The sequence below is a fragment of the Oncorhynchus clarkii genome, chromosome 26 (assembly GCF_045791955.1).
Source record: "Oncorhynchus clarkii lewisi isolate Uvic-CL-2024 chromosome 26, UVic_Ocla_1.0, whole genome shotgun sequence".
Classification (NCBI taxonomy): domain Eukaryota; kingdom Metazoa; phylum Chordata; class Actinopteri; order Salmoniformes; family Salmonidae; genus Oncorhynchus; species Oncorhynchus clarkii.
Genome location: NC_092172.1, coordinates 44,349,127 through 44,361,343, shown reverse-complemented (window position 1 = coordinate 44,361,343; position 12,217 = coordinate 44,349,127). Strand labels below are relative to the sequence as shown.

At 44.4% G+C, this 12,217-nt stretch overlaps 1 protein-coding gene across 4 annotated transcripts in view; it reads right to left on the bottom strand.

Annotated features, from left to right (window-relative positions):
* The window catches only part of LOC139385144 (A-kinase anchor protein 13-like), a 49,309-nt gene that overhangs the window by 20,237 nt on the left and 16,855 nt on the right, over window positions 1-12,217 (bottom strand). For all 4 annotated transcript variants that reach the window (XR_011628914.1, XM_071130222.1, XM_071130223.1 and 1 more), the window contains exons 9-13: window positions 11,044-11,120; window positions 10,730-10,904; window positions 8,297-8,373; window positions 1,434-1,615; window positions 1,062-1,144 (exon numbers count right to left, since the gene is read on the bottom strand). Coding sequence is in view for 3 of the 4 variants with exons in the window: in XM_071130222.1 (XP_070986323.1) it covers window positions 1,062-1,144; window positions 1,434-1,615; window positions 8,297-8,373; window positions 10,730-10,904; window positions 11,044-11,120 (594 nt within the window). In the remaining variant the exon portion in view is untranslated. The remainder of the gene's footprint in view (window positions 1-1,061; window positions 1,145-1,433; window positions 1,616-8,296; window positions 8,374-10,729; window positions 10,905-11,043; window positions 11,121-12,217) is intronic.

The window sequence follows — 12,217 nt, the reverse complement described above, 5'->3', positions numbered from 1 at the left end:
TTGCCTGTCCACGACCATTCTCTTGCCTACCCCTTTGGATTAATAAACATTGTAAGACTCCAACCATCTGTCTCCTGTGTCTGCATCTGAGTCTCACCTTGTGCCTTGATATTTAAGGGTCATACAACAATCTTAGCTTTGTAGATTTTGTTGCGAAGAGACAGAAACACTAGATAATTTATCATGGTAGCTTGTTTCTGGTCACAGGTTCAATCATGATAAAAAAAAAAAAACACAATATTCACTTAAAACGAATCTTACAAATAACAGTGTTTGGAAAGCCATACACAATCAATCAATATCATAGTAAGGTTGTAATCTTCAGCTCTGTGGATAATATGCAATTAGAAAGGGTTAAAAAATGTATGGAAAACAATTGAAAAATATATGGCACATTGAAACCAAAGGGTGGTCTATGGTGATAGGTGGGATGGGCTGAGAGTTGCTGAGGGGTCTACGGTGATAGGTGGGATGGGCTGAGTGTTGCTGAGTGGGTCTATGGTGATAGGTGGGATGGCTGAGAGTTGCTGAGGGGGTCTATGGTGATAGTAGGGATGGGCTGAGAGTGGCTCAGGGGGTCTATGGTGATAGGAGGGATGGGCTGAGTGTGGCTGAGGGGGTCTATGGTGATAGGTGGGATGGGCTGAGAGTTTCTGAGGGGTCTACGGTGATAGGTGGGATGGGCTGAGAGTTGCTGAGTGGGTCTATGGTGATAGGTGGGATGGCTGAGAGTTGCTGAGGGGTCTACGGTGATAGGTGGGATGGGCTGAGAGTTGCTGAGTGTGTCTATGGTGATAGGTGGGATGGCTGAGAGTTGCTGAGGGGGTCTATGGTGATAGGTGGGATGGGCTGAGAGTTGCTGAGTGGGTCTATGGTGATAGTTGGGATGGGCTGAGAGTGGCTGAGGGGGTCTATGGTGATAGTTGGGATGGGCTGAGAGTGGCTGAGGGGGTCTATGGTGATAGTTGGGATGGGCTGAGAGTGGCTGAGGGGGTCTATGGTGATAGGAGGGATGGGCTGAGTGTGGCTGAGGGGGTCTATGGTCAAGGGAGTCTCCTCACCTCTCATCTCCTTAGCTTTGGTCTCCAGCAGTCTCTTGTCCTCCTCTGTTTCACTGGGGTTCTCCTCATCCTCATCCTTCTCTCTGTAAAGCAACATTATTAGTACAAACCAGAGTCATGATTTCCAGCCATTCACATGTCCCCTTAGCATCCTATAGAAGCCTGTTGACAGCGCTAGTCTTCTCTCTACTGCTGAGAAAGCCTAGAGTAGAGTAGCCTACAGTGGCAGCCTGCCCATGAGGTGATGAAGCCAGACAGAGAACAGTCAATACTCCAATAGAGCATTACAACATATTGTACATCCCTCCATCCCTAGGTACAGAATGGTAGCACATTCTCTCTCTCTCTCCATGGTTCGGAGTTCAGACTTACATGGACTGCATGGCCTCCTGTATGACTTGCATCCAGGTGTTGCGTTCCTCCTTGGTTGCAGTGTGTACCTCCACCATCTCTGGTTTCTCCATCCCTGCTGTTATCAGGAAGAGACCCTTCTCCTCATTTGCCACCTCTCTAACGATCAGCTTCTGGAGGGAGAGGACCGTGGAGCGCTGGTCCTACGGGGCGATGGAAGAGAGGGAGGGATGATTAACGAATGGATTAAAGGCAGGAAGAGGGAGAGGGAGGCAGAGAGAGAAGAAGAGAGGGGAGAGAGAAGAGGAGAGGGAGAGAGAAGAAAGGGAGAAAGAGAAAAAGAGGTGGGAGAGAGAGAGAGAGAGAGGGGGAGAGAGGTGACATGGAGAGAGAGGGGGGGATAGAGAGAGGGATAGAGGGGAGAGAGAAGAGGAGCAAGAGGGGGGGGATAGAGGGGAGAGAGGAGAGAGAGGAGAGAGAGAGTGATAGATGGGAGAGAGAGAATAAGAGAGAGAGGGATAGAGGGGAGAGAAAGATGAAGGGAGGGAAAGGGGTGGGACAGGAAGAGGTAGAATGAGAGAGGGAGATGGAAAGGGAGCGAGAGAGAGATTAAGCCTTATATGAAAGTCTGCATAATATCATCCACCTTGACATGCAACTCAGTGTCCATATCTGAATCACCTCTCTGGTTGTTCTCTGGGCATCAATATTGCTTAGTCATTGAGCTATTTAAAGAGTTGTATGCAAATCAAAGTGTATTTGTCACGTTTACAGAATACAGCTGGTGTAAACAGTACAATGAAAGGTTTACTTGCAAACTCTTCCTCAACAATGCTGTATTCAATGTACGTTCACTTGAGATAAGCAAACAAATGTTATTTACCACGGCCTCAAAGTCACACCATCTGGACTTCGTGCGGGTGTGCTGTGTGTTGCTACTTGGCTACCAGCCAAACCTTTCGACTTTTAATAACCATTTAATCAAAATCTGCATTAAACACATTTACCAACGTCTCAGTTTTTTCCTCGCTAGACCTTTTTCATTGAACTTTTTCACCCCGGATGCTTTATCTGGACGTGGTTCTACAGGACCTCCACCAGCCAACCAGTAGTAACATTAACATGATGCTTTATCTGGACGTGGTTCTACAGGACCTCCACCAGCCAACCAGTAGTAACATTAACATGATGCTTTATCTGGACGTGGTTCTACAGGACCTCCACCAGCCAACCAGTAGTAACATTAACATGATGCTTTATCTGGACATGGTTCTACAGGACCTCCACCAGCCAACCAGTAGTAACATTAACATGATGCTTTATCTGGACGTGGTTCTACAGGACCTCCACCAGCCAACCAGTAGTAACATTAACATGATGCTTTATCTGGACATGGTTCTACAGGACCTCCACCAGCCAACCAGTAGTAACATTAAAATGATGCTTTATCTGAGCGTGGTTCTACAGGACCTCCACCAGCCAACCAGTAGTAACATTAACATGATGCTTTATCTGGACGTGGTTCTACAGGACATCCACCAGCCAACCAGTAGTAACATTAACATGATGCTTTATCTGGACGTGGTTCTACAGGACCTCCACCAGCCAACCAGTAGTAACATTAACATGATGCTTCATCTGGACGTGGTTCATCAGGACCTCCACCAGCCGAAGATAAGTAGTAACATTAACATGATGCTTTATCTGGACGTGGTTCTACAGGACCTCCACCAGCCAACCAGTAGTAACATTAACATGATGCTTTATCTGGACGTGGTTCTACAGGACCTCCACCAGCCAACCAGTAGTAACATTAACATGATGCTTTATCTGGACATGGTTCTACAGGACCTCCACCAGCCAACCAGTAGTAACATTAACATGATGCTTTATCTGGACGTGGTTCTACAGGACCTCCACCAGCCAACCAGTAGTAACATTAACATGATGCTTTATCTGGACGTGGTTCTACAGGACCTCCACCAGCCAACCAGTAGTAACATTAACATGATGCTTTATCTGGACATGGTTCTCCAGGACCTCCACCAGCCGAAGATAAGTAGTAACATTAACATGATGCTTTATCTGGACGTGGTTCTCCAGGACCTCCACCAGCCGAAGATAAGTAGTAACATTCTGTTGAGTTGGCAACCTGATGAAAGCAGGTCAATATTTAAATCACCCAGAAAATATAACTATATTGATAGCACATACAAGTATTTCACAAATGCTATCCAGATACTGACTGTTAACACTTGGTGGTCTATAGCAGCTTCCCACCAGAATGGGCTTTAGATGAGGCAGATGAACCTGTAGCCATATTACTTCAACAGTATTTAACACGAGATCCTCACTAAGCTTTACAGGAATGTACCCTGAAGGCTGTTGCGGTTCTGAATATAAACAGCCACACCTCCACCTTTGGCATTTCTGTTTTTGCTTTATTTCTATCACTGTATCATCAAAGATATATGATATATACCTATACCTATATGTATTATCTAAGTGAGTTTCAGAGATTGTTAGTATATGAATGTCATTTGTTACTAGCAAATTATTGATTTCATGAACCTTTTTTACTTAAGCTACATATGTTAACGTGGGCTATTTTTAACACTTTTCTGGGATGCTTGATTGTTTTTCTTGCTTTACTGGGAAGCTTCGCAGAGGTAGACATGCTCAGGTTATTTTTATTGGTGCAGGGTGAGATGCACACAGTGGACTTCCTGCTAGGGCACACCGCCTCAGTGCTAACAGTATAACTCTGGTTCATAGGCATATGATTACTGCCTACAATAGCAGTAGGATCAGCAGAGACATTCAGGGCAGTGAGACGGACATAAATTAGGTTATTTACATTGTGTCTTCCAACGCCCCTGGGATCATGTACATTTGCTGAAGCATTATGACAACTCAGCGTCACAATGGTAGGGATTCAATGAGCTGGGCTCGGGTCATTGATAAGTCATTGTCTAAGTGTAGGGATATTGTTATCCACGTCGGCACCAACTATGTTAGGAGGTCACCAAGCGCAACATAGCTTCAGCGTGTTGTTAGGTTCTTGTATTTCAGAGTAAGTAACTCACGGACACTAGAGAAGATTGAACCAGGGTTAATTCTTCCCAAAGGGTCTGTACAGTAATTCAGACAACCCAATATTTCTCCCATCACAGGTATATATATATATTCCCCTTAAGACACTTCTCCTTCTCTCCAATCTTTACATCTTATGGTTCCACAGGAAGTAGTAAACCTTTATTACTCCCTTCAGGGGATTTGACCTCACCTCCTGACCTCAACCCCTCCTTCACCTCGTCCACAGATGTCCATCTGCCTTCCCTATAGCGATCCTTTGATCTCCTCCCGTCCACCCAGCACATTCCACAGCCACTCTGTCTTTCTACAGATCTCACTCCTTAATATTCTATGCGTCTGATCTATCATGTCTTTAATATCTCAATGTTCAGAATATTGAATCCAACAGTGTAAATCAGCTAGAAAGATGTGTCGGAATCGAGTAATTGTCTCTGGCCCCCTCTCAGTCAGAGGGAGTGATGAGCTCTACAGCAGAGTCTCACAACTTAATTGCTGGTTGAGAACTGTTTTCTGTCCCTCCCAAAAGATAGACATTGTAGATAACTGGCCCTCTTTTTGGGACTCACCCACTAACAGGACCGAGCCTGGCCTGCTGAGGAGTGACGGACTCCATCCTAGCTGGAAGGGTGCTCTCATCTTATCTGTCAGCATAGACGGGCTCTAACTCCTCTAGCGCCACAATGAAATAGGGTGCAGGCCAGGCAGTAGGCTGTTAGCCAGGCAACAGGCTGTTAGCGAGCCTGCCAGCATAGTGGAGTCTGCCACTAGCACAGTCAGTATAGTCAGCTATTTTTGACTCTCTCTCTCTAACGCACCTGCTGTCTCGAAATCTGATTGCTCGGCTATGAAAAGCCAACTGACATTTACTCCTGAGATACTGACCTGTTGCTCCCTCTACAACCACTGTGATTATTATTATTTAACTCTGCTGGTCATCTATGAACGTCTGAACATCTTGAATAACAATCTGGCCTTTATGGCCATGTACTTTTATACTGTAAACCTCCACCCGGTACAGCCAGAAGAGGACTGGCCACCCCTCGGAGGCTGGTTCCTCTCTGGGTTTTTTCCTAGGCTCCTGGCTTTCTAGGGAGTTTTTCCAAGCCACCGTGCTTCTACATCTGCATTGTTTGCTGGGGTTTTAGGCTGGGTTTCTGTATAACACTTTGAGATATCTGCTGATATTAAAAGGGCTTCGTAAATATATTTAATTGATTGATGAATTAACATAATACTGGAGATTGCAACGATGATTAAAAATTGTTTGTCCAAAAACATCCAATTGATGTACAGATCAATGTATTTAAACTATCCTGCTGTCCTTCTACCAACATGTTACAATGTATTTAAACTATCCTGCTGTCCATCTACCAACATGTTACAATGTATTTAAACTATCCTGCTGTCCATCTACCAACATGTTACAATGTATTTAAACTATCCTGCTGTCCATCTACCAACATGTTACAATGTATTTAAACTATCCTGCTGTCCATCTACCAACATGTTACAATGTATTTAAACTATCCTGCTGTCCATCTACCAACATGTTACAATGTATTTAAACTATCCTGCTGTCCATCTACCAACATGTTACAATGTATTTAAACTATCCTGCTGTCCATCTACCAACATGTTACAATGTATTTAAACTATCCTGCTGTCCATCTACCAACATGTTACAATGTATTTAAACTATCCTGCTGTCCATCTACCAACATGTTACAATGTATTTAAACTATCCTGCTGTCCATCTACCAACATGTTACAATGTATTTAAACTATCCTGCTGTCCATCTACCAACATGTTACAATGTATTTAAACTATCCTGCTGTCCATCTACCAACATGTTACAATGTATTTAAACTATCCTGCTGTCCATCTACCAACATGTTACAATGTATTTCCATGGTGAACATGCTTATTATTCCCCAAACAAGGACTTCTCTAAATTACTGGCTGTTGGGCCCTATCCAACCTACCCATAACCCAGCCAAGGACTTCTCTAAATTACTGGCTGTCGGGCCCTATCCAACCTACCCATAACCCAGCCAAGGACTTGTCTAAATTACTGGCTGTTGGGCCCTATCCAACCTACCCATATCCAGCCAAGGACTTCTCTAAATTACTGGCTGTTGGGCCATATCCAACCTACCCATAACCCAGCCAATGACTTCTCTAAATTACTGGCTGTTGGGCCATATCTAACCTACCCATAACCCAGCCAAGGACTTCTCTAAATTACTGGCTGTTGGGCCCTATCCAACCTACCCATAACCCAGCCAAGGACTTCTCTAAATTACTGGCTGTCGGGCCCTATCCAACCTACCCATAACCCAGCCAAGGACTTCTCTAAATTACTGGCTGTTGGGCCATATCCAACCTACCCATAACCCAGCCAAGGACTTCTCTAAATTACTGGCTGTCGGGCCATATCCAACCTACCCATAACCCAGCCAAGGACTTCTCTAAATTACTGGCTGTCGGGCCCTATCCAACCTACCCATAACCCAGCCAAGGACTTCTCTAAATTACTGGCTGTTGGGCCCTATCCAACCTACCCATAACCCAGCCAAGGACTTCTCTAAATTACTGGCTGTTGGGCCATATCCAACCTACCCATAACCCAGCCAAGGACTTCCCTAAATTACTGGCTGCTGGGCCCAATACAACCTACCCATAACCCAGCCAAGGACTTCCCTAAATGACTGTCTGTTGGGCCCAATACAACCTACCCATAACCCAGCCAAGGACTTCCCTAAATTACTGGCTGTTGGGCCCAATACAACCTACCCATAACCCAGCCAAGGACTTCCCTAAATTACTGGCTGTTGGGCCCAATACAACCTACCCATAACCCAGCCAAGGACTTCCCTAAATTACTGGCTGTTGGGCCCAATACAACCTACCCATAACCAAACACATCCCATTGAGCTGTAATTTCTGCAAGAAAAACAGCATAACTGCTGGATCAGATGTCAGGAGGCTTAGACCCATTATTATTACTGAATAGACCCATTATTATTACTGAATAGACCCATTATTATTACTGAATAGTCCCATTATTAATACTGAATAGACCCATTATTATCACCGAATAGACCCATTATTATTACTGAATAGACCTATTATTATTACTGAATAGACCCATTATTATTACTGAATATACCCATTATTATCACTGAATATACCCATTATTATTACTGAATAGACCCATTATTATTACTGAATAGACCCATTATTATAACTAAATAGACACAGAATTATTACTGAATAGACCCATTATTATTACTGAATATACCCATTATTATCACTGAATATACCCATTATTATTACTGAATAGACCCATTATTATTACTGAATAGACCCATTATTATTACTAAATAGACACATAATTATTATTACTGAATATACCCATTATTATTACTGAATAGACCCATTATTATCACTGAATATACCCATTATTATTACTGAATAGACCCATTATTATTACTAAATAGACACATAATTATTACTTAATAGACCCATTATTATTACTGAATAGACCCATTATTATTACTGAATAGACCCATTATTATTACTGAATAGACCCATTATTATTACTGAGTGGGAGGATCAACCAATCACATTCCAGAGATGTAATTATGTATTTCTGATGATTGTATGGTACTCTGGATAAGAGTGTCTGCTAAATGACTTGATTGTAATGGAAAAATTGACTAAACCAATAAGATACCAAAGAGCCAAAGAGATATTTACATATTTCTGGTCTTAACCAATCACCTACCAGAGAGGCAAAGACGAATTTCTGGTCTTTCTCCTGCAGGAAGACGACAATATCAGAGAGAAGCATGGCCGTTACATCTAGAGAGAGGAGACCAGAGGTTAGAGGTTAGAGGTCAGGTTTAGATATCAGAGAGAAGCATGGCTGTTACATCTAGAGAGAGGAGACCAGAGGTTAGAGGTCAGGTTTAGATATCAGAGAGAAGCATGGCTGTTACATCTAGAGAGAGGAGACCAGAGGTTAGAGGTCAGGTTTAGATATCAGAGAGAAGCATGGCTGTTACATCTAGAGAGAGGAGACCAGAGGTTAGAGGTTAGAGGTCAGGTTTAGATATCAGAGAGAAGCATGGCTGTTACATCTAGAGAGAGGAGACCAGAGGTTAGAGGTTAGAGGTCAGGTTTAGATATCAGAGAGAAGCATGGCTGTTACATCTAGAGAGAGGAGACCAGAGGTTAGAGGTCAGGTTTAGATATCAGAGAGAAGCATGGCCGTTACATCTAGAGAGAGGAGACCAGAGGTTAGAGGTCAGGTTTAGATATCAGAGAGAAGCATGGCTGTTACATCTAGAGAGAGGAGACCAGAGGTTAGAGGTTAGAGGTCAGGTTTAGATAACAGAGAGAAGCATGGCTGTTACATCTAGAGAGAGGAGACCAGAGGTTAGAGGTCAGGTTTAGATATCAGAGAGAAGCATGGCTGCTACATCTAGAGAGAGGAGACCAGAGGTTAGAGGTCAGGTTTAGATATCAGAGAGAAGCATGGCTGCTACATCTAGAGAGAGGAGACCAGAGGTTAGAGGTCAGGTTTAGATATCAGAGAGAAGCATGGCCGTTACATCTAGAGAGAGGAGACCAGAGGTTAGAGGTTAGAGGTCAGGTTTAGATATCAGAGAGAAGCATGGCTGTTACATCTAGAGAGAGGAGACCAGAGGTTAGAGGTCAGGTTTAGATATCAGAGAGAAGCATGGCCGTTACATCTAGAGAGAGGAGACCAGAGGTTAGAGGTTAGAGGTCAGGTTTAGATATCAGAGAGAAACATGGCTGTTACATCTAGAGAGAGGAGACCAGAGGTTAGAGGTCAGGTTTAGATATCAGAGAGAAGCATGGCCGTTACATCTAGAGAGAGGAGACCAGAGGTTAGAGGTCAGGGTTAGATATCAGAGAGAAGCATGGCTGTTACATCTAGAGAGAGGAGACCAGAGGTTAGAGGTTAGAGGTCAGGTTTAGATATCAGAGAGAAGCATGGCTGTTACATCTAGAGAGAGGAGACCAGAGGTTAGAGGTTAGAGGTCAGGTTTAGATATCAGAGAGAAGCATGGCTGTTACATCTAGAGAGAGGAGACCAGAGGTTAGAGGTTAGAGGTCAGGTTTAGATATCAGAGAGAAGCATGGCTGTTACATCTAGAGAGAGGAGACCAGAGGTTAGAGGTCAGGTTTAGATATCAGAGAGAAGCATGGCTGTTACATCTAGAGAGAGGAGACCAGAGGTTAGAGGTCAGGTTTAGATATCAGAGAGAAGCATGGCTGTTACATCTAGAGAGAGGAGACCAGAGGTTAGAGGTTAGAGGTCAGGGTTAGATATCAGAGAGAAGCATGGCTGTTACATCTAGAGAGAGGAGACCAGAGGTTAGAGGTCAGGTTTAGATATCAGAGAGAAGCATGGCCGTTACATCTAGAGAGAGGAGACCAGAGGTTAGAGGTTAGAGGTCAGGTTTAGATATCAGAGAGAAGCATGGCCGTTACATCTAGAGAGAGGAGACCAGAGGTTAGAGGTCAGGTTTAGATATCAGAGAGAAGCATGGCCGTTACATCTAGAGAGAGGAGACCAGAGGTTAGAGGTTAGAGGTCAGGTTTAGATATCAGAGAGAAGCATGGCTGTTACATCTAGAGAGAGGAGACCAGAGGTTAGAGGTCAGGTTTAGATATCAGAGAGAAGCATGGCCGTTACATCTAGAGAGAGGAGACCAGAGGTTAGAGGTTAGAGGTCAGGTTTAGATATCAGAGAGAAGCATGGCTGTTACATCTAGAGAGAGGAGACCAGAGGTTAGAGGTTAGAGGTCAGGTTTAGATATCAGAGAGAAGCATGGCCGTTACATCTAGAGAGAGGAGACCAGAGGTTAGAGGTCAGGGTTAGATATCAGAGAGAAGCATGGCTGTTACATCTAGAGAGAGGAGACCAGAGGTTAGAGGTTAGAGGTCAGGTTTAGATATCAGAGAGAAGCATGGCCGTTACATCTAGAGAGAGGAGACCAGAGGTTAGAGGTTAGAGGTCAGGTTTAGATATCAGAGAGAAGCATGGCTGTTACATCTAGAGAGAGGAGACCAGAGGTTAGAGGTCAGGTTTAGATATCAGAGAGAAGCATGGCTGTTACATCTAGAGAGAGGAGACCAGAGGTTAGAGGTCAGGGTTAGATATCAGTGATATTGGTGTCCTCCTCACCCTTGAGTTTCCCCTGTGAGTTCTTCAGCTGCAGAGGTCCATCATACAGCAATCTTCTCCCTCTGAGCAGGTCCTCTCTAGCAAACATCTGACCGCTCTTCATCCTCATAATGGACTTGCTGTCTGTTCGGCTGTAGATGTCCTTCAGCCTCCTCTTCTTCTCATGCTCGTTCACCTAGCAACATGACATTTATTATCATAGGTCAGTTCACCTAGCAACATGACAATTATTATCATAGGTCAGTTCACCTATTATGAATACAGTATTAACACATTTCAGTTGACCTAATATGAATATAGTATTATTATATTACCTTGCTGTCCACTGCAGTGATGACCTCCTTGACCTGGTATAGAGCATCACTCAGGTCCTCATGGTCTTCCTCATTCTCTGTGGGGAGGGGATGGTCAAAGTACACACACACACACATACACACACACACACACACACACACACACACACACAAGAATGAAAGAAAGAGACAAACAAGGTTAGCTTCATTCTAGATGAAAATCCACCATGTGGTCAGTATAACATACAGTCTCCTCCTCCTCCTCCTCCTCCTCCTCCTCCTCCTCCTCCTCTCTTCATTCTAGACGAAGCCCCACCATATGGTCAGTATAACATACAGTCTCCTCCTCCTCCTCCTCCTCCTCTCTTCATTATGGATGAAGCTCCACCATATGTTCTGTATAACAGACAGACAGTCTCCTCCTCCTCTTCCTCTTCCTCCTCCTCTCTTCATTCTGGATGAAGCTCCACCATATGGTCAGTATAACAGACAGTCTCCTCCTCCTCCTCCTCCTCCTCCTCCTCCTCTCTTCATTCTAGATGAAGCTCCACCATGTGGTCAGTATAACAGACAGTCTCCTCCTCCTCCTCCTCCTCCTCCTCCTCTCTTCATTCTAGATGAAGCTCCACCATGTGGTCAGTATAACAGACAGTCTCCTCCTCCTCCTCCTCCTCCTCCTCCTCCTCATTCTAGATGAAGCTCCACCATGTGGTCAGTATAACAGACAGTCTCCTCCTCCTCCTTTCTTCATTCTAGATGAAGCTCCACCATGTGGTCAGTATAACAGACAGTCTCCTCCTCCTCCTCCTCCTCCTCCTCCTCTCTTCATTCTAGATGAAGCTCCACCATGTGGTCAGTATAACAGACAGTCTCCTCCTCCTCCTCCTCCTCCTCCTCATTCTAGATGAAGCTCCACCATGTGGTCAGTATAACAGACAGTCTCCTCCTCCTCCTCTCTTCATTCTAGATGAAGCTCCACCATGTGGTCAGTATAACAGACAGTCTCCTCCTCCTCCTCCTCCTCCTCCTCATTCTAGATGAAGCTCCACCATGTGGTCAGTATAACTGACAGTCTCCTCCTCCTCCTCCTCCTCCTCATTCTAGATGAAGCTCCACCATATGGTCAGTATAACAGACACTCTCCTCCTCCTCCTCCTCCTCCTCCTCTCTTCATTCTAGATGAAGCTCCACCATG